The sequence below is a fragment of the Leguminivora glycinivorella genome, chromosome 1, assembly GCF_023078275.1.
Source record: "Leguminivora glycinivorella isolate SPB_JAAS2020 chromosome 1, LegGlyc_1.1, whole genome shotgun sequence".
In the NCBI taxonomy this organism is placed as follows: domain Eukaryota; kingdom Metazoa; phylum Arthropoda; class Insecta; order Lepidoptera; family Tortricidae; genus Leguminivora; species Leguminivora glycinivorella.
In genome coordinates, this window is record NC_062971.1 from 28,128,244 (window position 1) to 28,155,851 (window position 27,608).

Below are 27,608 nucleotides of genomic sequence, written 5' to 3' on the forward strand. Positions count from 1 at the left end.
GAGCAAGTAAGCTTAGGTACTTATGGCTCGACGACCTTTTTCGATTGTGTGTCACCGTAAGTATAAGTACGCGTACTTTAAATAGCTGTGCCAGTTCAGTTCTTAATTTTTCTTTTAGAGCAACTGGAACTCGACGTGCAGGCTGAATATGGGCAGGAATCGATTCATCCAGCTCCAATGAAACTTCCCCTGGCAGGCTGCCATAACCCTTGAAGACATCTTCATATTGTTTCATAATTTGCTCTGCCTTAGAACGGTCCAACTCTGTTAATACTTCATCACAGTATTTTATAATGCCCAGAGCTAAACAAGCTTTCTCTGATAAGAGTGGTTCATGTTTAACATTAACAATGTGAAAGTTTAATTTGTAATCTTTATTCTTCCTGGTAACTATAAAGGATGATTTTCCCAAGTTAATAATGGGAGTACCTACCATTAAATGCTTTCAAACTTTTCAATGCCGGAGTCAAAGCTGATAAGTCCTTATGATCTGTTAAACTTTTATAATATTCTGCCCCCATCACACTAACTGCCGCTCCTGTGTCCAGAGCACAGTATATTTTATGTTTTCTATCACCAATATGAAACAAAAGTGGTGCTTCAGCATGGCCTGACTCGTCATTGTACCTTACTTCAGCTATGATGACACTGCAATCTGAGTCTTCTTGTATATCTTTTATAGTTCCACGCTTCTTGCAAACCTTCTTAAAATGGTTTCGGCCACCACATTCTTCACAACGCTGTCCCCAGGCAGGGCATACTTTCTTTTGGTAGACATGAACACCTCCACAAAATCTACACTTTTTAGGTGTGTATTATAAGGCTTATTGTTCTTGGTAATTTTGTTGACCGGTTCTGCTTTCTGTAAATCAGCAACTTGAGCAGAAGCATCCTCAGAAGCACGACAAATATTTACTTATGGCTGTTTCTAACGTTAGGTCTTGCTTTTTCAATAGCTCTTTGATGACTTCACCATCCTTTATTCCTACCACGATTCTGTCTCTTAAAATTTCGTCTTCAAACTCCTTATAATTACATCTCTTAGCTAATTTCTTTAGGGCCAGTAAATAGTCATCAAAGCTTCCCTCCTTCCTTCTTGCCGCCTTCTGGTCTTTCATGTTAAATAAATATCTTGAGTATATTATGTTGGTTTTAAGAAATATTGTCTTTTCAATTTTAGCAAATATGGCATTTCACTCATCTTTTCCGCCTCAGACAATCCAAAATCCATGTATTTTTTCATGGCTTTACTTCCTATAGCGCTCAGGAGAAGGCCCGCTTTTGTGACATCTTTTTCTGAAGGCCATGTACTCATATCCGTAGCCAGGCAATAATCTTCTCATCGGCTCTTAAAGAAGACAAGATTTTCGTAAGGATCGCCATTATCTACCTCTAAAGGTTGCGGCCAGACTTTTGACCTCCGAAGATGTGACATTTTTCACTTGCTCTTGCAGCATGAGCATTTGCTGTTGCATGACTTGTACGAGCTGAGACTGCTGCTCCACAAGTTTTTATATTCTTCTAATTCCATGTTTACTAGTTTGCTGTCACCATGTTAAATAAAATAAAAATATCTTTATTTTATAAGTAATCAGATTTTTAATGGCTGAACTACTACATAGTTATATCCAGGACAAAATACAAATATAAACAAGAGCGAGGATACGTTCGGAAATACTTATAACTAAAATAATCACGTTCGGAAACAGGTCAGATTAGTCAAATGTGCGTGTCACATCGGTGACATGATGCCTAATACCAGTTCTTTCTCCGAAATGTTTAACTGTGTGTTGTGTTTACATAATAAAACATTTACCAACGCCTATAGATAATTATCTTTTCGATAGCCTTGAACGCCTATAGATAATTATCTTTTCGATAGCCCTGGACGCCCGATCGTTGATAAGCGCTATGTTTAGTTGTTTACTCGATAACGCATTCATAATTTCGTCTGACTCACCATTTAAGGTGCTGAATCATATTACCGTACGAGTACAATGCCAGTAATGGAATATTTTAAAGGGTATTTTTACAGAAGGGTTAGGACGAGTGCCTCTTAAAATTTCGCGGGTTGCGGTGGCCGGCATAAAATTAAATTTTAGAGTGAATACATAATAATTACATTTATTATACGGGTTATAATCAGCAATTTTTACTAATGAACTAATTCGGAAATCAGGCAGGCAAGTATGGTCGCGCGACGCGATATAGTACATTACGATACAAGTGCGTAAAAAAAGAAAGTTCGAAACGAGTGGCGATAAATTGAAACACGACCGAAGGGAGTGTTTTAAATCGACACTAGTTACGAATTTCCTTTTCGCACGTGTATCGTACGACGTTTTTCAGTACAGATGGCCCTCCGAAGTTTCGTCCTGACATATAATGAACCACTTCTCGCACTAGTGCGTAAAAAAAACACCATCTATACTGAAAAATGATAAAACACCAGCGTGCGTAGCAGAATGCACAAACGCTCACGAAACGAAACGCTCATAGTTAGATATGTATCTCTATCGCTCTTGCGCATTGCTGCGACAGAGCCAGACTAACTTTGAGATATGCTGGAGCTGGTTTTATGATTTATCACAGAATATATAGGTAACAGTTGTTTGTTCTTTATACATATATATTATACTTTAGGAACCCCGTAAATTATTTCAGGTGACTTAGGGCTCAGGGAGGTTACATGCAGTATACCAATCAAATACCTGAATGTAATGAAAGTCGCATGCGAGTTCTTGCGCTGTGTAAATAGTTCCCAAATAACTATCCTGTATATTCAACTCAACTCAAAAAAATCTTAATCTAATTATCAGAGCAATTTATTGTTTTTATTATTGTTATAATATAAATCATCAATAATAAAATAATAAACCACGTAACGTTGTTTTATCAAATATCATTCATGTATAGTCTTGTCTGTTATAAATATATAAGTCTTATCTTTACTCGCATATTTAAATTCCAATTCTTGTTTACCTATGTAAATTTAAAGGTTAACTGGAGAAATCCCTCGAAGGGATAAGTTCGCTTTTGTACTGTTCTTTACTGTAATTACTGTGTTTTATGTTATTAAGGTAAACGTCCCAATGAATGACACTATTAGGAGGGATTTGAGACATTTTCTATGAAAACTACTTATTATGTCACCCATACAGATTACTGGTGTATGCAGATTTATGAACCAATCCTTCCTTTATGTCAGTGAAACATTACATTGTATAATAGTAATAACATTTCTTTATAATTTCAGTTTCCCTTGAGACCTGAAATTGTACCAATGGATAACACGCGAAAACTCGTATGTCCCAATATATGACTATGGAAAAAAAAATTGGCTGTCCTAATGTATGACAGTGTGATACGGTAATTCCGTAATTATTAGCTGCTGTAGCAACAGCTATCCCTCTCGATACTTCGTCTAATGCCTTTAATACGTCATCTAAACTATATTTTTAGAGTTTGGAGGCATTTTTACTTTTATTTATCTATATCTGTAACCAGTGTATGACACTATACTTTAGACCTAATGAATGACATGTAAATACGTACCTGTCATTCACTCTATATCCATAGTAAAACAGTGTATGACACCCATGTCAGACACTACTCACGTGATAGATAGAACATTTATTTTTACAGGGTATATTATACGTATGTTATACTTCCTTAATTTATTGTCAAAATAAAAACTTGTGAAATTACATTTTGTGCCAATGAATGACGCGGGTGTCATACACTAGTAAAATCTAAAAATTTGTTCCAGTGAATAACATGTCTTTAAAATACTAAAGTAAGGAAAATAAGCTACTTTCAATTTACTAAATCAATTGTTTAATGTATCATCTAACAGTTTATAATGATGTTTTACCAGTAACTTCAAAATCCTGGTTTTTATTTCCACTTTTCAAAAGCAGTTTCTTAACAGATTTAGTAAAAATTACGACGCACAACCAGCTAGATGCACCTCCTTGCAAAAACTACCCCACAGAATAAAAATTACTAAACTTATCATTCACAAATTCTAAACAAAATTCATAGATAACGCTGACGATCGATTAAGTCCTGTATCTTGTTCATACTGTTAACCGATTTCTTATTTTTTTAAATAAACTGTGAAATAGTCATACATTGGGTCAGTGTCATCCATTGGGACGTTTACCTTAGTTGTACAGTAAAAAGTTTATTACTGCTACTACTAATACTAAATTTAACTAATAGGATCACTTTTGGCCTTTATCACCCAATACTAAGGCTTTTTCTAAAAACGCTACATAGGCTTTTTCAGTACGCCACTGACGTACTGGGCTCTGGGATGATATTTATCATACAGAAGTGTCCCGAAATTTTCAAATTCCATCCACCCAACGAGCCAACGGACACCAGGCCCTTATTTCATTCAAAAGCGACCAACATACCGCCATCACCATCCATTACTCTGCCTAGTGCGCGCCTGACATCACTCTGCCTAGCAGCAAGTCCTATCCAATTCACGTCTTGCATCTTGGTGCGGCGAATGATTTCGACATTTCTCACTCGACCATGAAGCCTCATGCTCCCCGCCTGGTTCTCAGCTCCATGGCTCTGTGTGCTACCCTGCTGTGGATTATGCACAGCTTCTTAGTGAGTGATTTAATAGTGCGTGACCTTCACACTTCTTAGAACGTGCGTGATTGATATAGTGATAAATGATAGACAGCCGATCATCTCATCATCATCTTAGCCATATAGTGACTGTGTAGACAGCGTGCCAACCGTTCACGCTACTTAGCGAGAGAACCCCAACTGTCTCTGCCGCACTAATATACCTAGAAGCGCGGTCGTGATATATATGACTACAGAACGTCGGCACTATGGCTAGATTTCTCTCTAGAACTCTCCAAATTATATTGTAACACGTGCAGTGACCTGAAACACGTGAATAAAACATTACTTAAGCGTTAATAGTTATGACTCACAAGAGTTAAACACAAGTAGATAAGGATAAACATATTTGTTGATAAGGGATTAGGAGAAAGATAAACGGAACACCTGTGCTGACCGGATGTTATGTAGATATTTGGGTCGGCTAATAAGTAATCGTTTAGTATGTTTGGGCGTGACTTGGGTGATGAGTCACGCCGCGTCTGGCTGTGTTTGCTAATTGGGCGATTTCCCTATTGAAAACTTGATATATTGATTCACTCATTCACACAGATAATGGTGTTATCAGATACAATGGGCCCATTCCACACAGAATCGATAGCATTCTCCCTCTATTTCACTTCATTTCCTCTATTCACGAGATTTATGAGTTTCTTTGTCGGACTGTCTGTCGAACATATCAAGAGTTCTCCTCACCAAAAATATATTTAGACCAAAAGGTTCTTTATTAATTCTTTACATAAATTAGCAGACAACCGAGAATAAACTGAAGTTAGGGATAGTGTCATGTAGGGTAAGATTGACATAATTTCCTAGAGGCAGGACCAACAGTATTAGGACCTCCTATAATAAGTGTATCGCTTGCCCCTGCGTATATTTACTCCATCTTTTCATTACATTACTTTATTTTATTTTATCTTTATTGGAAAACAAACAGTTACAATTATACAGAATATAAGCTACATGAATATAAAATGAGCCAAAACAGTTTCCACTAACGGAATAAAGCAGAATTGCTCGAAGGGAAATTAATTATAAATATTACTAAGTATATTATCAATTATCGTGGGATAAATAAAGAATAAAGAAACAAAATCTTAGGAGCATCGAAGTAAAGCAACGACATAGATTTGATGTATTTATCTATCAGATCTAATACTTCAAAGAAATTAGATACTAGTATTAGATTTTACCAGAGAAACAAACCGTCTGTATTCTGGTACTTATCTGTTTTTTCTTTTTTCAGAATGGCGCCTGCGCAAAAGAACGTCGACGTCGGCGTATGCGACAGCGACCTGCCTTCCCAAATCAAAATGAGGCTCATGGCTACGGACATTAAGAGTCACCGAGAAGAACATTGTGATAACAATAATTCAGTGGACAATATTAGTGAGAAAGTGAACGTGGATACAGGGTTTGACTTAGAAAAATACGAGTCTATGGATTTTAAGGCGAAGTTCAGATGGCCCGATCTCACAGTACAAGTGTTGTTGCATTTAGTTTCTATTTACGGACTGTACCTGATAGTTACGTTTAAAGTGAAATTCTTAACAACGATTTTTGGTAAGCGTTTTACATTATAAACTACTTTACAGTTTCACCGCAATCTATTTATTTTTCTGTATGTTAGTTTCTTTTTATTTCCTAAGAACCTCCTTTTGATAACAAATACAAAAAAATGTCGTCTTGTCGCAAAAGTATATTTGAGAATAATCGGAATTCTATGAATAGTACACTTTAATTACTATACTTTGGCTTATCCGGTCCTCAATCTTTAAACGATTAGAAAGAAATCCCTCTTAATTTTTTTCTTTTACCTCTGTGTTGTTTTTTGTATAAGTTAATCCGACAACATAATTTTGTTAGAAATTTTCACAGAATTTAGATTAGATGCCTAAATCTAAATGACTTGCTTACCCGTTGCGTAAAGTTAGAAATACGCATGTTTTCCCAAAAACCATTTTTTTTATAAGTTTTTAACAATAACGCCAAAAGTTATAGAATTGTTTTAATGGACAGTAAAACTAGCTGATTGGTTCTGTTGATATTGGTAAACAAAACATATAGTTCCGTGCTTCCGTGACATAAGGCAGACTAACTACTAATCAATCATATTTCAAACAATATAAAAGTGACATTATTTCATACGAGGAGGTCGCGCACCAGCCAGTCGCCAACATACTAAAGCAGTTTCTGTCACTAGAAAAAACTAATTTTTCCCCTCACTAGCTCGGAAACACGTGTTTTGTCCTTTAATACCGGGTAAAAACGCATTTTATCCACTACTGGGTAAAGTAATTTGACCTTGAATAAAGTCAAATTAACTGCTTTAAAATTGATAAAAGTAGGTGAATCTCGTAATAAAGATGATTTACCACCTGTGGAACTACTGGAAGCAGTCGTAAACGCATTTTTTGCGTTGTAGTTTCCTCGCTATAGTGAGGGGAAAAGTTTTGTGTTACACTCGGGTGCAAATGTATTTTACTTCTCGTGTGTTAAAAAATTTTCAATTCCACACTCGGCGTTAAAACACAACTTTGCCCCCTTGTATAACAAATAACTATTAGCACAAACCTTTACCGTCGAATAGAACATTTTTTGTTGCGCCTCTTTGCTAGTGACAAACATGTCAAATTATAGTTGCAAAAATGAGTACCTAAAGAAAGATTATGACATTGTGAACATTTAATATCGTTACTATCAACCATTAGTCCATATGTATAGCAACGTTGAGTACCAGCCATATTACAACTCGAGTAAACACGTTGTAAAGTAACAAACTTGAAAGTGAATCCAGTTCGCCTTTGCTACTAGTCAAATCAGCTTCTTTTTAAGAACTGTCAAAACGATTTGCTAATATGGAATTACTATGAAATACTGAGGAGTAACGTCACGGTCAAATCATTTACTTTATATCTTTCTCTTTGACTTATTTTATTAAATAGAAATCATGTTTAAACATAACGGCTGTCCATATTTTTCTTCTAATTATGTGGTGATTTATTTCGTGCACTGCATAAAATATGTTTTTTTTAAGTATGGGAAACTAGCCTATTATATTTTTATTTGGTTGAAGTGGTTTGACTGTCGTAAGAGATTGGCAATCTTTCAAGAGGGCATTGTTCCTATTCTCGTCAATTTATAAACGTTACACAAAATGCGTACGGTAATTTAGGAAAAAGGTCGCTTGATTTCAGATCGCACTTTTCTCTTTTATCTCGCATAAAGCCGAAATGAGGAGACACACTCAAGGTTATGACAGATGGCGCCACCTTATTAGTCTATTGCACAGATAAATAATTTCATACGTGAGAGCGAGAAGATGATATTTTATTTCACTCTCTCACATATGAATGACAGTGACATGCCCAGGCACTTGCACAGGCGCCGCCTGGCGGGATAAAATGACAGTGTGCCTTCTCTTCCTCTAGTTGACTCAAATTAGGATTGATACATCCTGTTTTGATATAGTTCAATGACTCAGCTGTGTGTGGCAACGTATTTTGAATGTCAGAGTAGCTGCAAGTAATTTTAGTTTACGAATCAATTAAGATACAAACTTATTTAGTTAAGGTACAGCGGGGCAAATCTCGACTGGGGGCAAATGTAACTGGTCCATTTTTTCCATGTTTTATAATGTTTGCATTATTAAATAGAGTGTCCACCGGTTATATATGGTAGGTGTATTCAGTAGATACATGTAGAACTCAACATCATAGTGTAATAAAGGAAAACAATGGATTATTTATAATTGCCCCCCAGTCGAGATTGTCCTGCTGTATCTTATGGTAATAAGAGTACACTTCATGTGTCAAGATGTTTAACGGGCAAAGTTTGAACGGGATGTTGAGATTCGGCCTTGCTTGCTTCGAACCTTTAATAGTACATTACATCAGAGGCCGGGAAAATGAGGATTTCCGGCCAAGTGGGTATATACCGGATAGAGATACGAGGCCGGGAATCCTTTTTCACGCCGAGGCATGTATAGTGCTTTTCTCAAACATACAATGAAATAAAAAAAATGCTCTAAAGGACAATATTTTATAAAAAAAAGTTACTTTGCAGGCCTAGGCCTAAAAAATAATATGAAATCCCTTTACAGTCCTCTCGAGTTGTTGTGCCCAAAAAGCGATACTTCCCAGCCCATTTTAAGGAACGTAAAGACAATATTTCATTGCAGGTTTGAGAAAAATACTTTTATTTACCAACTGTTGATTGTAAATTGATATTGCCCCATCAACAGCCAGTAGTTATAGCGTTTACCATATTTGAAATCAGTCCCACTATGCAAGTCGTAACAGCATAAACGTAAGCACATCGTCCTACGCAACTAATTCCAAACTGACTTGTCTAAAGGGCACTGCGGCGGCCATGTATGATGGGCAGAGGGCGGAATGAGGAGGCACACTGACATTTCATCCCGCCAGGCGGCGCCTGTGCAAGTGTCTAGCATGTCACTGTCATTCATATCATATGTGTGAGAGAGAAAAAAAACTTCTCGCTCTCTTCTCGCTCTGTGCAATGGACTAATGAAGTGGCGCCATCTGTCATAACCTTTGAGTGTGCCTCCTCATTGCTCATGGCAAAAATCAAACGTCAGTAGAGTTGGAACGTTAAATTTTATCGACATTTTCAGCTATCGATAAATTCAGTCACCTTTTACATTTCTGACTTTAACATTGACCCCTGATTAGCTATTCGATCATTTGATTTTGACCTCTTTGATTAAATTAAAAGTGAATTGTATGACATTTGATTACCATTTCTGTCACTAGTCCTTTTGCAACTAATTCACGTTTGAAAAAAATGGCTAACCCAAAACAAAAACAGTCAACAAATGGATAAAGAAGTATCCTTGTCTGAAAAAAACTCAACAATATACGGTTAATGTCAGTTTTTTTTATACTACGTCGGTAGCAAATAAGTATACGGTCCGCCTGATGGAAAGCGGTCACCGTAACCTATGAACGCCCGCAACACAAGGGGTGTCACATGCGCGTTGCCGACCCATTAGAAACTTGTACACTCCTTTTTTGTATAACCAATAGTCGATAAAATTTAACGTTCCAACTCTATTGACGTTTGATTTTTGCCACGAGCAATTCCGCCCTCTGAGATGGGGCAAATGATGGTAGCTTTATGGTGGATGGTAGGTTAAGCTTTGACACTCTTCACATCTCAGACAAAATCTTAGATCAAATTAAACTATTTTCTCATAGGAAATATTTTAATTTGTATTTTTTAAGTAGTCTCACTACTATTAAATAAATAAATATTGGGGACACAATACACACATCAACTTAGCCCCAAACTAAGCTAAGCTTATACTATGCGGTGCTAAGCGATATACATACTTAAATAGATAAATACATACTTATATACATAGAAAACATCCATGACAGGAACAAATATCTGTGTTCATCACTCAAAGAAATGCCCTTACCGGGATTCAAACCCAGGACCGCCTACCTACCTACTAACAGGCAGGGTCACTACCGACTGAGCCAGACCGGTCGTCAAAACTATACTACTACTATACTATAAACACTATACTATTATACTATAAACATTAAATAAATGACATTTACAAAGAAAAAATTACCAATGCCTCCAAGCCAGCTTGGAACGCTTGGAGGCATTGGTCATTTTTAGGGTTCCGTAGTCAGTCCGTTCGTCCGTCCGTCCGTCCGCGGATAATCTCAAGAACCGTTAGCTCTAGAAAGCTGAAATTTGATACTAATATGTATATCAATCACGCCAACAAAGTACAAAAATAAAAAATTGAAAAAAATGTTTTATTAGGGTACCCCCCCTACACGTAAAGTGGGGGCTGATATTTTTTTTTCATTCCAACCCCAACATGTGATATATTGTTGGATAGGTATTAAAAAATGAATAAGGGTTTACTAAGATCGTTTTTTGATAATATTAATATTTTCGGAAATAATCGCTCCTAAAGGAAAAAAAAGTGCGTCCCCCTCTCTAACTTTTGAACCATATGTTTAAAAAATATGAAAAAAATCACAGTAGTAGAACTTTATAAATACTTTCTAGGAAAATTGTTTTGAACTTGATAGGTTCAGTAGTTTTTGAGAAAAATACGGAAAACTACGGAACCCTACACTGAGCGTGGCCCGACACGCTCTTGGCCGTTTTTTTTTTCTTTGTGTATGACATTTATTTAATTTTTTATCTCAGATAAAGGTAAAAATCTGTCCATGTCTTTACAGCATTCCTGACAATTTACACATCGGGCTTCGGCATCACAGCGGGAGTGCACCGCCTGTGGTCGCACCGGGCCTACCAAGCCCGTACGCCTTTACGGGTGATACTAGCGCTGCTGTTTACCATCACTGGACAGGTATGAACTATAAACTTTTTTTTTGCCTGCATTAGTGTCCCACTGTTGGGCAAAGGCCTTCCTTCTCTTTTCCTCCACTCGACCCTATCACTCGCATTTTCCCAACTATTATTAAGGATTATTTATATAGGATTTACAATCTTCATACTAATAATCCATTTTTTAGCGCCATCTGTTAAATACTATTATAACTACACTGATGTCGCCTACATATTTTTTCAAAATGTGTATTGACGTGATGTCATGATATTAAAATAAAAAAAGCATGTCATTTGTTCTTATAAAAAATAAAAACACGCAAAAATAGTTAGGGAAAATATGATTTTGGCCACTTCCAGTCTGCGAAACAGCGCCATCTAGTTTTAAGCCTAAAAGACCCATACATTTCGGGGGTACGCTTTTTTTAGGGTTCCGTAGCCAAAATGGCAAAAACGGAACCCTTATAGTTTCGTCATGTCCGTCTGTCCGTCTGTCCGTCTGTCCGTCTGTCCGTCTGTCACAGCCGATTTACTCGGAAACTATAAGTACTACAGTGATGAAATTTGATGGGAATATGTGTTGTATGAACCGCTACAAAATTATGACACTAAATAGTAAAAAAAAGAATTGGGGGTGGGGCCCCCCATACATGTAACTGAGGGATGAAAATTTTTTTTTCGATGTACATACCCGTGTGGGGTATCAATGGAAAGGTCTTTTAAAATGATATAAAGTTTTCTAAAAAACATTTTTCTTAAAGTGAACGGTTTTTGAGATATCAGCTCTCAAAGTCGTAAAAAGTATGTCCCCCCCCCTCTATTTTTATAACTACGGGGTATAAAATTCTAAAAAAAATAGAGGTGATGCATGCTAATTAACTCTTTCAACGATTTTTGGTTTGATCAAAGTATCTCTTATAGTTTTTGAGATAGGTTGATTTAACTGTAATTTTGGCAGGTGTATAAATTGACATAATAAGTTTATTATATTTGCTGCTACGGAACCCTTTGTGCGCGAGCCCGACTCGCACTTGGCCGGTTTTATAAGGGCTTTGTCTGTCCTGGTATTATATGGTCCTTGCTATTATCTATTACTCTACTACGAAATATAAATTAAATGTCTAGGGGCTGACCCGGCCTACAAGCTACCTTTTACTTGAAAACGTCGCATAATATACCTACGCCGTGTTTTTTGTTTTCCGCTCAAATCGACACGTCGTTAGGTTCTTTACCAGAAACAGAGAAAAGATTTAATCTATGCCAGAAATCACCCTGTATACCGCTTTTTGTTAAATTCGAAAAAACAATGTTTTCGTTGTTTTCATACATAATAAATGAATTAATCGGTGTGAGAGACCCTTAAGATTAACATTCAAGTTAGTGTCAAGTAATTGACGTCACATGTTATAATAAATAATACTTAGAAGTTATAAAGGCCGTACTACACTAATTGAACCATTAAATGAAATTTTCGAATAACTCGATAACAGTAAGAGTTAAAACGCTATTTCTTAGAGACATTTATTGTAATTGACCTAAAGAAAAAGTTAACGGAATGCAATAAAAACACGGTGCCGGTGTACACTACGACTTTAAACTTTAAAGGGGTCTATTGAAGAACATTCATTTAAGTAGCATTCTGTATTCATTCACCTTAAACGTGAAAATCAAATAAGGAGAGGTTATTAAATATTGAAAGCCCTTCTCTTTATAGTCAATAGAATCAGATCTTACCGTCTTATTGCCTTTGATGAGTACTTTCACAGAATTAACAGCAAATCATTTTATAAGGGCTGTTCCGAAAGTTTTTAGCTGCTCCGGTTGTATTCATGCGATTTGTATTTTTCTTATTGTTTTGAGGGATTTTTCATTATTGACTAGATTGGCGATGTAGATTTGGGCTTAGAAAGATATTAGTTTATTTTTTATATTTATTTAACTAGAACGTGTCGACGCCTAACCAACGTGTTTACGTTCTGCATTTATGATCAATTCAGAGTTATTGTACTTATAGGTGGTAGGTCCTAATTGAGAATCTTTACTGTTTATTTACGTACAATTGCGCTTGATTGATTACGTAAATATAATAGTGACTTAGTGGAGGGTGACAAATGAGCCATGTCCTAAAACCATATTGTAACACCACTAACATGATACCACTAGCGCCATCTTGTGCTGAGTAGCGGAACTTCATCTTAGAACGCACATCGCGAATATAAAGACACCGAGAGATGGCGCTGACGACTAGATAGATGCCGCTAACGACTGTGCAACACAGAAACTATAAGTAGGGACGGCGATTTTGTTCGTCATTCGATCTTCAGCTGATCTCTAGTGTAGACGGTTTCCCGGCTCTCTAGTTTATATCACTACTGAGTGTTGCGTACGGTTCCCGAACCTTCACTTAGTACCCGGTGTATCTAGTTGTACCGTTGATTTAAATAAAGATACGAACTTGCTATCCCGGTTAGTTTTACTACTCGCCCTACGCCCGAGCCCCGGTTACATTCTGGCGTACCAACGTTCGGCAAAGGACATCCAAACTGGCGGATTCCGGGAACGAACCTTCGATCACTCCCAAATCAAGACCTTCGCTGCGAGTGGGGCTGAGACCACGAAAACTACACGGACCTTCAAGCAAGAAGAAGAAGATGACTCAGAACATATCCATGTCCACGGAGCAGTTACAGCAACTAGTGACGTCACTTACGTCGGCGGCACTTCAAGCAGCCGGTGGAGCAAGGAATACCACGGCCTCGTTTGCGAACGTGTCGTTCTCTTATGACGGCACTAGAGAGTCAATGCGTCTTGAAGAGTTCCTGTCAGCTGCTGCAGTCTATAAGAAAGTGAACGATATGTCAGACGAAGCCGCCATCATGAGTCTCCCTCTGGTATTAAAAGGGGAAGCTTCAACATGGTGGCAAGGCGTCAAAGAAGGCATTAGCCGTTGGACTGATTTTGAGGCAAGACTACGACACGCTTTTGCACCCAAAATATCAGGCGTACAAATATTCCAAGAAGTATTCTCACGCAGGCAACCCTCAGACATGCTATCCGAAACGTTTATTGCGAAGAACAGAGCTCTGTTGACCCAACTACGCTCACCGGGTTTGACAGAAGAACTACAAATAGACGCGATTCACGGACAGCTGAATATAAACATACGCGAAAGGATACCCCGCGACTCCGTGACAACTTTCGACCAATTACTAACGGCGGCTAGGAATGTGGAACAGGTGCTAGGGGAGAGGGCGTCAACAACGCTGTCTACGACCCCAGGCTCGAAGCGACCTTCCCAAGCTAGCAAGAAGCAGCGGTGTGACTTCTGTCGTGCCACGGGCCATACCGTTGAAGAATGTCGAAAGAGGATGAAGCAAATGGGTGGTCAACCTGGACAAGGCCAACACCCTCCTAAGGAGATCAAGACTGAGTCTACCCAAGCGCCCTCACCAAGTATGTCGACGCTCTACTGCTACGGGTGTGGAATGCCTGGATACACAAGAAGCAAATGTCCTAAGTGTAAGGAAGCTCAACCAGTCAAGATCGAGAAAACTGGCTTCTGCGCCCTATACATCAACTTAGACGCTCGCCCGAGAATGCAAGTGGGGATTGCAATCTTCGATGTTGTTGGCACTGCGTTCGTTGACCCCGGCGCTAAATCTAGTGTAGCTTCATATCAGCTATACAAATGCTTGAAACAAAGACAATGTAGTTTCGCTTCACAAACTGCTAACATATCAATGGCAGACGGCTTGAAACGTCGAGAGGATGTCATGTCCATTACAGTTCCAGTAAAAATTTGTGATCGGACTGTACCCACGACATTTGTTGTACTACCGCACGCCAAAGAAAATAAGACTTTACTGGGTATGGGATTCATAGAAGATGCAGGCATGGTCATCAACATACCCCAACGTTCTTGGAATTTTGTGGAGCGTCCGGATACTAATTATGATTTCATCTTGGAAGAACCAGATAACGTATCCATGGCCCAGTTTGAACCTGACCTATACCCAGGCGTCTTACCCAAGCATACCCAGCCGATACATCGGAATGAACCCAAAGTCGCGACTGAAGCTCCTTCGTACAACCCCGTTCCTGTCAAACGATCTCGTCAAGTATTTGATGGATACGAACCAGAGTCACATCATTTGGACTATATGTTCGCTGACGCAGTACAGTCAATCGAAGAATCTGTCGTTACCCTGTCACCTAAATCTGAGAACCTTAAACCTGCTGGACTCTTGCAAACTACTGCAATAAATCAAAGATTTGAAAGTCTAGCATTTGACTTGTTTGGACCCTTGCCCAAGTCAGTTACAAACAAACACTGGATCCTAGTGGTAGAGGATTTAGCAACGGGATGGGTAGAACTGTTCGCGCTAGAAACGGCTAACGCCGAAACATGTGCTATGACAATGATAAACGAAGTTTTCCTTCGATATGGTGTTCCTAGACGTATTCATAGCGACAATGGATCGCAATTTGTCAGCGCAGTCATGCAGAAGGCTACTTATTGCCTGGGTATTCACCATACGTTTACTCCAGTATACCATCCAGCTGCAAACCCCGTGGAAAGGAAGAATAGAGATATAAAGACTCAACTAGGCATCTTAGTGCAGGACAATCACCCGGAGTGGTCGGAAAAGCTTGCTTGTATAAGATTTGCTATGAACACAGCAACAAGTCTAGCAACAAGTCATACCCCAGCATATCTCACTTTTGGTCGCGAACTTCGATCACCCGACGATGTCAAACATGACCTGAAGCATATCGTGCTATCTGAAAATTTTGTACCGGAAATTACTCCGAAGCTTTTGTTACTAGCGGAAACGCTAAAACAAGCCAGACAGCTTCGTCAGGATAAAGAAGAAACCCGAAAAGAACAAGCTGACAAGGCAAGACGACCTGACCCAGGTTATGAAGCCGGAGATCTAGTGCTTGCCGATACCCACATGGCAAGTCGCTCCGCTCAAGGAATGAGTAACAAATTGATGCCACGCCGCGATGGACCTTACCTTGTGCAATCTAAGCAAGGCGCGACATCATACAAATTAGCAAATCCGAGTGAACCAGATAAGCAAGTGGGAACCTACCATACCTCAGCACTCACCCCATTTAAGGGAAACTATCAAGCCTTGCCAGAACCCCTACAACCGATTAGAAAAAGAGGAAGGCCTAGGAAGGCAGCCGCGAAGACTACCAACAAGAGGAAGTAAAACCTATCCTACTCGCCGGGACGTCATCGTGGATAGAGGGGGAGAGTATGTAACACCACTAACATGATACCACTAGCGCCATCTTGTGCTGAGTAGCGGAACTTCACCTTAGAACGCACATCGCGAATATAAAGACACCGAGAGATGGCGCTGACGACTAGATAGATGCCGCTAACGACTGTGCAACACAGAAACTATAAGTAGGGACGGCGATTTTGTTCGTCATTCGATCTTCAGCTGATCTCTAGTGTAGACGGTTTCCCGGCTCTCTAGTTTAGATCACTACTGAGTGTTGCGTACGGTTCCCGAACCTTCACTTAGTACCCGGTGTATCTAGTTGTACCGTTGATTTAAATAAAGACACGAACTTGCTATCCCGGTTAGTTTTACTACTCGCCCTACGCCCGAGCCCCGGTTACAATATGAAATATCAGATGTTTACAAACAAGTAAATCAAATAAACCTTATTACGTGCAGTAATTTATGTATGGAAAGTAGCAGAAAGGCACAATCGATTAATTTCGGGGGGATCCAAGCATGTTATACAACTATTTGAATACCAAATTCGATCAATGATAGAAAAAAAATCGATTTGTTCTAAGAAGTCAGAAATTCCATACAAAACAACTTTTGGTAAAAAATATATCGTCTCATAACTTCTTTTAGATATGATCCATATTGAAATATTTCACAGAATATTTATTCAAAGCGCATGAGAAGAGCCTGAGAAGCTAACAACTTTCGGAACAACCCTCGTACAATATTACAAGTTTGGAGATCATTCGAATCTTGAGCTACGTTTAATTGGTTTAGAAACAAATCTTCGAATTTCATTGTAACTAGGCATTTGCTGTCACCCTGTCCGCGTTGTAAAAGTTTCAACCCTATTAAGAATTTATGTAACACTAGTTAAGCCCGCGACCTCGCTCGCGTTAAATTCGAAATTGCGGACTGCTCTATACAAACTTCCACCCCCCATTTTAGGGAAATGAGATGTTAGAAAAAGACAAAAAGTTTCCTATGTCACTTTTCATCTCTTAAGCTATCTCTACGTAAAAAATCACGTCAATTTGTCGCTCCGTTTTGCCGTGATAGACGGACAAAGAACGAGACACACACACTTTCCCAAGTATAATGTGGATATACGAGTACTTATGAACGTGATTTGACTTACCTTATAATATATTAGAATATTTATAAAAAGATTGTGTGTATTTTGGCAACGTTCTGACCTATCCCTTTTGATAATGACTATAATAATAAATAATTTATTTTAGTAATAAATATTATATTTATTAGGTAATAGCTTTTGCCCGCGGCTTCGCCCGCGTTAGAAAGAGACAAAAAGTAGTCTATGTCACTCTCCATCCCTACAACTATCTCCACTTAAAAAATCACGACAATTCATCGCTCCATTTTGCCGTGAAAGATGGACACACAAACAGACACACACACTTTCCCATTTATAATATTAGTATGGATGTTTTATATTATACACCAAGGGATGAAATATTCACCCTAATTAATACAAAGTAAATTTATTATTTTAGAACATATTTTTTAGAAAAATAAATAAATGTCACTGTTCTGAACTTAAATGCATGCTATTCTTATAAAAATACCAAAGTCTTTATAAGTGTGCCGTTCAGATTTAAGGAGTTTCGTTCTGATCTTCACCAGCAGTTCCACTGCACCAAATGTCACTGTTCTGGACGTAAGTGCATGCTGTTCTTATAAAAATACCAATGTCACTATATAAGTGTGCCGTTCAGATTTGAGGAGTTCGGTTCTGACCATCATCAGCAGTTCCACTGCACCAAATGTCACTGTTCTGGACGTAAGTGCATGCTGTTCTTATAAAAATACCAATGTCACTATATAAGTGTGCCGTTCAGATTTGAGGAGTTCGGTTCTGACCATCATCAGCAGTTCCACTGCACCAAATGTCACTGTTCTGGACGTAAGTGCATGCTGTTCTTATAAAAATACCAAAGTTACTATAAGTGTGTCTTTCAGATTTGAGGAGTTCGGTTCTGACCATTATCAGCAGTTCCACTGCACCAAATGTCACTGTTCCGTACGTAAATGCATGCTGTTCCTTAAAAAACACAAAAATCACCATATCTTTCAGATTTGAGGAGTTCCCTCGATTTCTCCAGGATCCATCATCAGAACAGAACTGGAACTCCATCATCATCTGAGAAAAATGGGACCAAACTGTATGCATATATCGTACATTCAACCAAAAAAAAAATTTTCAAAATCGGTCCTGTAACGACGGAGATATCGTGGAACAAACATTGAAAAAAAAAATACAGACGAATTGAGAACCACCTTCCTTGAGAGATTTGAGGCGGCGGTTAAAAATGTTACACTGTTAAATTATGAAACGGGGTGTTCAATAGAGAAATAGACAAAAAAAATCACAGTTCATTAATTTAATAGTATTTTATGCAACTGGCGTTTAAGTGAGGTCAAAAAAGAAGTGGCGTGAGTAACAATTTGAGGCGTAGCCGAAAATTGTTAATAAAGACGCCACGAGTATTTTTTAACTCAGTTAAACACCGTTGCATACAATACTTTTTCTACGACCATGCACTTACTTTTTAATAGTTTTCTTGAATAACTTTCGTGAAATTCGCACTATTTCCTGTATTTTGACGCGTCGGCTTCTCCTCTGTTCCTGCCTCACCCTGTCGCTCGCACTCCCCCCGCCGCCGCCAGCCCCTGGCGCCCCGCGCACACCCGCTATATCCCTTAAAGGCTTCCTAACAATGCTTTAAGAGCTATCGTATGCGTGGGTGCGCGGGGCGCCGGGCGGGGGCGGGCATCTTTTATGTAGGGTTTTAACGATCTATTTATGCACAACACTGTAAATGACGAATAACAACACGGGAGTAGAAAAAAGTAAATACAATATACTTGGATAGTATAATATTATTATACTCTAGAGCATTTTATCAATATGTACGCACAGTTTACAACGTTTTACTTTTTGAGCACCAAAAATTCGAGCAGAGTGAAGTTCAGACATTTAGAACATTTTTAAATTGTTTAAAAACAAGACATATTTAAAAATATAATTTTATGAAGCATGATTTTGCTAAAGGTTTATTGCCCTTTAGTTCTTTTGTATTTACTTAAATGTGAACCATGCTGGTTGCATGTCCTCTGGCTATAAGTGTCAGTCTAGTGGGAGCACCCAGCTGTATTTTATGGCGAGCAGGGTTTAATTAAAAAGCTCTGTTGTTGACTGAACTACTTATGTTCGTATGAAAACTGGAATTCGGATTACGAAATGTATCTTTTAACAGTAACTTATAGGTAGCTTAAAAACTGTTCTTGTGAGAGTAATCTGAATCGTTTTTTTCGCCAGCCGACGATACTAAGGCGCCAGGTCTTTCTAACAGCAAACTTCAAAATCCAACAATAATATTAAATAGAGCGCGGACGCGGCAGGCCCAGAAGGAGATGGAGGGACGACCTAGACACCTTCCACACTAACTGGCAAGAAGAGGCACTAAACCGGGAGTCATGAAGGTCAAGGGGAGAGGCCTTTGCCCAGCAGTGGGACACCATTATATGCTAGTAAAAAAATATATTAAATAGATCAGAATCAGAAAGACCTCAGTATTGCCGCCAGGCGAACAAAAAGGATCAGTTAGTTCTGTGATCAGATCCCTCCGCGAGGCTCTTTTACACCGACGCAGTTCATAGGTAAAATTATTAGCTAGTGCTCGATAGGCTAACACCCAATTAGGGCATGCAGACCCGGACGGGTTCCAAGAATTTCATTTCCCGGTTCTAAGGGGATTTTATTCTTTAGTATTTTTAGAGTTCATACCAAAAAGATTCAAAAACAACCCTTATGGCGCGATTCTCTCCGTGTGTCTGTGTGTTTTGAGAGAATTAGCACATTGGATTGGAAATAATTAACAAATTTTTGCCCTATACCTTACTGTGGTTTGTTTACGTTATACATGTAAGGAAGGACCCAAGTAACCATGGTTTGCAAGCAATGTTGCAAATTGCATTATTTGCAATAATTATCATGTTTATCTCGTCAGATTCAACTTTACTAATGATTTACAAATATGTATTAAAAATTTCATTACACAAATACAAATACAGATGCAATTAAAAAAAAATCGGATATTTTGAAAAGAACCGGGAGCACGGGTTCCTAATTTTTAGTCCCGGTTCTTTTGCCACCTTAAAATTACCGGAATTTCCCGGGAAACTGAGAACCGGGAAATACCGGGAGTATGCCCTACACCCAATAAATGATACCCTTCTGTCACATTATTTATTGAAAGTGGCATCTACTGGTACACTGTTTAGCACTGGTAAAAACCTTATTGTGTTCTAACATCACATGGATATAAAAATGACATTAGAATCTTATCAGTCAGGTTGCTGCTTGGTCATTTTGTTCGCATTATAAAAATTAACTATGTCTATGACATTTTGCTCGGCTATTTTCTCTATAAATAGGTTTCTACTAAAATTATATTTTGAGCAGAATGATTCCAGGCCCCGTAGCCGAATGGCATTTCTCCGACGCGAAACGAAAACGAAACGCTGCGAAAGGTAGTCTGGCTCTGTCACGCCAATACGCAAGAGCGATAGAGATAGATATCTACTAGCGTGTCGTGTCGTGAGCGTTTCGTGAGCGTTTGTGCCATTCGGCAACGCACCCAGGAGTTGGGGTAAAACTAGGGGGAAGTAAGTCCGGGTATTTGATGAACACAGCTGAAGAATCTCGGACCAAAGCTAGTTATTAACCAGTACGCAAGCTCATTTATCCTCAAGCATAATATTTCAAACACTGGAATTTTGAACTATACGTTTGCGTTTAAGGGGTGGTCGTTGAAACCTTGAATTGTTTGTAATAAACTTCTTTATTGGCATTCCAGCCGGCTTAGCCGAAGTGACAATCGTTGACGCTAAGTGGGGATCGCAATGCAGTCTGGCTCTGTCGTGCCGCTATAGAGCTATAGAGAGAGACACGCTGACTAGGCGTAAGAGACAGTGACGTTAGTTAGGAACCCTGTTTGATAAAGCCTGCGGCAGATAATCACCAAATTCACCAACGTAGTTACAAGCGAAGTTTATCGGACGCTGTTTCATGCCATGCCTACGCGTTTGCGCATTGAAGATTTTTTGATGTTTTGTATTAGTAGGTATTTAGGATGATAGTATTGTGGTGTGTGGTGACGGGTTAAGAATATCACCACCCCCTTTCTTCCCGTGGGTGTCGTAGAAGTCGACTGTGTGATACGGGTTAATATAAATTGTGGCGTAGGCGAGAGGCTGGCAACCTGTCACTGCAATGTCACAGTTTCGTTTTCTTTCAACCCCTTATTTGCTAAGAGTGGCACTGAAGCTTTAGTAGTTTCATGTGCTCTGCCTACCCTTTTATGGGATACAGGCGTGATTGTATGTATGTATGTATGTATAATATTGTATGGTGCAGTTCAGAAAACTAATTTTACGAGTGTCAAAATTTTAATTAGCAATCTTTCCCGCGGCTTCGCTCGCGTTAGAAAGAGACAAAAAGTAGCATATGTCACTCTCCATCCCGTCAACTATCTCCACATAAAAAACAAATCAATTTGTCGCTCCGTTTTGCCGTGAAAGACGGACAAACAAACAGACACACAAACTTTCCCATTTATAGTATTAGTATGGATTAATCTGTATTTTATGCGAAAGCTGGAATAAGTTTTATTTAAGGAAAATGTTGCTAGATTGTACCGTCTGAAATGATGACAGATAAGGCTTTATACTTGCTTACGGATTTTCTTTTGACTCCTTTTAAGAGCGTCACGTTTAGCTCGTCACTTTAATACTTTTCCAGTAAACGACGAGTAGAAAACCCTTTGTGTTAGACGGGATTATTTTTATTACTGATAAAGTTTATATTGTCTTATATTTTAACAAAAAATTGATACAAATTTTGATAAGATTGAAGAAGCGTAATTGTCGTTTAAAAGTGCTTGATTATGAAGTAGATAGGTATATGAAATTTAATAGGTAAGTATATTAAAGTAAAACCATTTAATTTAATACAAATAAAAATAACAAATACATTAAAACTATTCTAAACTGCCCGTGCCCGTTGCCCGTGTGGTGACGGGTTAAGAATTTCACCACCCCCTTTCTTCCCGTGGGTGTCGTAAAACTGGCAACCTATTCTAAATTTGCTAATCATGTAAACACAGGCGTGAAATTATGTATTCTAAACTAAAAAAAGCTTAAGACCTTAAAAATCTATGTTATTTATGGTAATGGTTCATTAATATTTCTCGTATGTGGGTCTCGTAGTTTTTGCACATTGTAATTTTTCCTCAGTCACCCGTTGACCACGAATGCTGTAACGGTGAAAGGTGTTCGAAACGTCGGGATGAATTATTTATTCATTATTCGCGATATAATCCATTTCCATAGTTTTATGTATTTTATAAAAAAATAAACTAGCTTTTGCCCGACTGCCCGTGGCTTCGCTCGCGTTGAATTCGAAAATTACAGAATGCTCCATATACCTACTTAATCTTCCACCCCCTATGTCACTCTCCATCCCTTCAACTATCTCCACTTCAAAAATCACGTCGATTCGTCGCTCCGTTTTGCCGTGAAAGACGGACAAACAAACAGTTCCTGGCAGGCAAGATGTTTTATCATTTATCGCGCGACCATGCTTGCCGTGCTGCTATCACCTATTCCAACAAATACAATCACGCCTGTATCCCATAAAGGGGTAGGCAGAGCACATGAACTACTAAAGTTTCAGTGCCACTCTTGGCAAAAAGGGGTTGAAAGAAAACGAAAATTGTGACATTGCAGTGACAGGTTGCCAGCCTCTCGCCTACGCCACAATTTAACCCGTATCCCACAGTCGACTTCTACGACACCCAAGGGAAGAAAGGGGGTGGTAAAATTCTTAACTCGTCACCACACGGGCAACTATTAAAAGAGTGCCAAAAATGCTTGCAGCATTGCCGCGTTGCACAGCCAGCGAAATTTGTTGGACCCATATGATTGGTGTGGGAGTATGTCGCCGCGAGGTCTTCTTCTAATCGTATTAATAACAAGGGACGGGTAGTCTATCTCGCGGCGACATACTCTCGCCACGCCTCGGACACTGGCGATCAAATGTATAAAAGAGGCGCGTTCCTAGCACACAGTCTAAGCTCGTGTAGGTGAACACGTACTATGCTTGTATGAGTGAAATATGACAGGTCGACTATGCTATTATATTTTGACAGGCGGTAACTGTGAGGTAACCGAGAGGGGGTGGGCGACACTTTCAGCGGGGAGCGGGAGTACTATCGTACCTACTCTTTATTATGCTCTCGCGCCAATCATGTGCTAACCCTGCAAGTAAAAAAAGTAGATATAAATTGGCTTGTTTACATTATTATAAATCCCTTTTGCGCCAAGAAATAATATATACTGCTGAGTGGATTTGATTTGAGAGATGGAAATTGTGGCAAAGCATTCGTTTTAAAATAAGTTTCCTGACGATGTTTTACGATTGCCTTTTCCAGTTCCTAAGAATTACTTGAAAAAGTCATAAACGTTAAAAGCTTTCATTCCAACTCAGTTAAATATAAACGAATATTATCTTGAATGTTTTAGAGGGGTCAAAAAGGCGAGTGGTGTGGGTAACAATTTGAGGCGAATATTTATATTATAGACTCCGCGAGTATTTTTTGACTTAGATAAACAATGTTTGCATACGAGTCCAATACTTTTTCTACGACCATGCACATACTTTTGAAAGTTTTCTAGAAATAAACACTGTTTATTTGATTTTTGTATGTACAATGTTCTCATATTAAGGGCATTTTCAGAATTTGGGACCCCCAATTAGCGTAAGTTGTTAACAAAAATTAACTCGCTGTCAGTTTTGTGACGTCAATTTTAAGCACAGAATCTGTCTAAAAATTTACTTTTTTCACATTCTGAAAGTACTACTTAGATTATCGCTTAAAGTTTATGTAGTTAACACAAAAACAATATTTTTATAGAAAATAGCGTGTGACACTGGCTCAGAGAGACGGTACGCTTAATTATCCAATCACGTTATTAATTTAGCTTTAGTAGAGAACGGACGCGTTTGCGCACCCCTACTCTTTAATTGTTTAACTAATATAGCATTATTTGTTTAATATAACCAAACCTTTTGTACTTTGTTTGATGTTCTAACGTCAATTACAAATCGTCCCGCTATAATTCCGGTGTCCGGTATGAATTCACTACTCGTTACTAGGTGGCAACTGTGGGTGCCCTCTATTTCGCCCATCATTAATTCGCATAATATGAATTCGCATAACAGATTTGGCATAACATAATTGTTCATAACATTGAATAAGCATAATATTAAAAACGCATAATACTTATCTCGCACAACAATGAATCTGCATAATTGAAATTTGCATACTATTATTACCTATAACTTTAATTATAATGAAATGATTTACCATACTTAATGTATGGAGCAAGTGATTATATCAATCAGGGGCTGATTTTCCAATTTAGAGCGCTCGATTTTGAGTGTTTAATTTTATACTGTCTCATTTATGAAGCATTATTTTAAGCATCTTTTTATGCCAAAAGATACCATTCCTATCGAGGATCAAAAGTTTGTATTTATGTGAAATTAAAAAAAAATATTTTAAAAAATAAATTTAATAGATAACGTTTTTCTCGATTTGTGATTTGTTCCTAGTCGGATTTTTTTGGTCCCGTACAAGGTTTCATTCTTGATAGGAATGGGATCGATTAGCGATTGACCTTTTTCTCGCACCCTGTATGTTTTTTCCAAATTTATCTATAATTTTGATAAATTAAAAATCGAAGGAAGATCTTCTTTACCTCTGTAATAAAATTTATTGACCATTTTTCTGGGTGGCAGCATAATTTTGATAAATTAAAAATCGGGATCTGGGGTGGCAGCACGGGATCTGGTCGCTGCCTTTACTGACCCGCTATCAAAATACACCCTATACAGGGCGTCCCACGGCGATGCCACATGGAGGGAAAGTACCTTAAATATCATATTTTGCTGAAATTTTATTTTTAAATTTAGTAAAATGCATTCATTTGTAATTTTTTTAATTTTTTTTTGAAGAAATTGTATGAAAAAAAATTATCGCGTGGAGGAGGAAAGTAAAAAAAAATAATATAAGTCCTCATAGTTAAAATAAAAAAAAATTAATGCAATTTTACTAAGTTTTAAAAATAAAATGAAGTCTTCTTTCAGCAAAGTATGCTATCTATGATATTTAAGGTACTTTCCCTCCATGTGGCATCGCCGTGGGACGCCCTATCATAGATAGCATATTTTGCTGAAATTTTATTTTTAAATTTAGTAAAATGCGTTCATAATTTTTTTAATTTTTTTTTGAAAAAATTGTATGGAAAAAAATTATCGCGTGGAGGAGGAAAGTAAAAAAAAAATAATATAAGTCCTCATAGTAAAAATAAAAAAAAATTTAATGCAATTTTACTAAGTTTTAAAAATAAAATGAAGTCTTCTTTCAGCAAAGTATGCTATCTATGATATTTAAGGTACTTTCCCTCCATGTGGCATCGCCGTGGGACGCCCTGTATAGATGACATATTGTAACGTCAATTACTTGACATTAACTTTAATGTTATTCTTAAGGGTCTCGCACACTATTTGATTAATTTAGGTATTATGTATGAAAACGAAAAAAATATTTTTCGAATTTAACAAAACGTTGTATACGGGTTCGTTCCTGATAATGAACCTAACGACTTGTCGAATTTAACGGAAAATAAAAATGAACACGGTGTATAACATCACACAATCAGTTTATGTGGATTTTATTGAGATATTATTCCGTATTACATACATTACGTATTAGGTATTTTTCATTAAAAATGGTGTACGAGTAAGTAGGTATACTTATTTCACTTTTTTTTACAACTTAATTAGCCAGTCAAATATAATTTTATTGTATGCCATTTAATCATTCTACGAAGCAAATTTATGCTTATTACAATTATCCCAATTCATCGTTATAACAATTTACATTATGCGCATTAGCATTATACGTAATCTATTATGCGAAATAATTATATGCGTATTCAACGTTATGCGTAATCACAGAATGCGTAATAAACGTTATACCAATTTATATTAGTAGTATTAAGTTATGCGAATTAATATAGAGTTGACGCGTGATTGACGCGTGATTGTCGCTAGATGTCACTTAACTATGCCTATACAAATAATTCGCATTTACTGATGTATGGAGTTACAAATCTTCCCTTACTTATTCCTCTATGATCCCGGTCAATACAAATCTAACTAGGCATTATTTAACTGGCTACCGAAAAGTACAGACAATAGACTCAAAACGGTACCTTTGGTTTCTTAAAAAAATATGTTTCGGTGATTTCGGTCGGACACTAAAGAATTTGTAAAATGCTCCAACTGCCAAGCGTGTCCGCTAGACGAATCTGGTATGGGGCACGTGGCAAGAGTAACATTTAAGGTTGTCGACCTCTAAAGCCCTTCGTTGCTTTCTAAAATGGTATAATATGCGTGGGATTCGATTTCGAGATAATACGGACTACCTACGGGAAGACAACCTGCGATCAACCTGCAAAATTAAATGTAATAACTAAAAAAAATACAAAATTAATGTTTTTTTGTCGCATATTATAATTTGTTTCCAAAGTTTTTATACAGCTGGCTATCGGTGGAGCTCAAAGTTGCTGGCAACCTCTTTTAATGGTTTCATTTTGTAGATCCATGAGGTTATTTTAAAAGTAAAGTATAGCGTGTCTCTATCATTTGTTTGTTTTTGGAGCTCAAAAAGTTGATAGTATAGCTTATTGTTATTATTTTGTAGTTTTTGTATTATGTGGATGTCTACCGTCTCAAACTCTCCCTCAAATGCTCAAAGGTTAACTGGAAGAGATCCCTTAAAGGGATAAGTTCGCCTTTGTACTGAAACTTTTTATTTTAAATATTATGTGCTGTATTATTTTTCTGTACAATAAAGTGTTTACTTACTTTACTTACTTTCTTATTCTGATTAACTCTTCTCCTTACGTGTCGGCATCGTCGTCAGTGCGTAGCGTAACTAATCGTAATTAACAATTTCGATATGATTTACGTAAACCAAACGCGGTAATTTGTTTTGGCAGTAATTGAAATTAACACGTCGATTCACATCAATGAATCTATTTAAATACTAAATAGAATAATAGTATAATTCAGCTTTGACATAATTTTGGTATGAACTAGTGAAACTTAATTAAATATTTGAACAATTTAGGATTGTATTTTGAGTGAGAAACTCTGGTAAATTGTAACGTGCTATAGCGTGTTGTTAGTGTGTTTAATTATTTATTCTGCCAAAA

General features: G+C 37.8%; 1 protein-coding gene across 1 annotated transcript in view; it reads left to right on the forward strand.

Annotated features, from left to right (window-relative positions):
* Positions 1-27,608, forward strand: part of LOC125228510 (acyl-CoA Delta-9 desaturase-like) — a 78,857-nt gene that overhangs the window by 25,416 nt on the left and 25,833 nt on the right. Inside the window, exons 2-3 of the mRNA XM_048133106.1 lie at positions 5,894-6,210; positions 10,878-11,008. Of these exons, the coding sequence (XP_047989063.1) occupies positions 5,895-6,210; positions 10,878-11,008 (447 nt within the window). The 5' untranslated portion in view covers position 5,894. The remainder of the gene's footprint in view (positions 1-5,893; positions 6,211-10,877; positions 11,009-27,608) is intronic.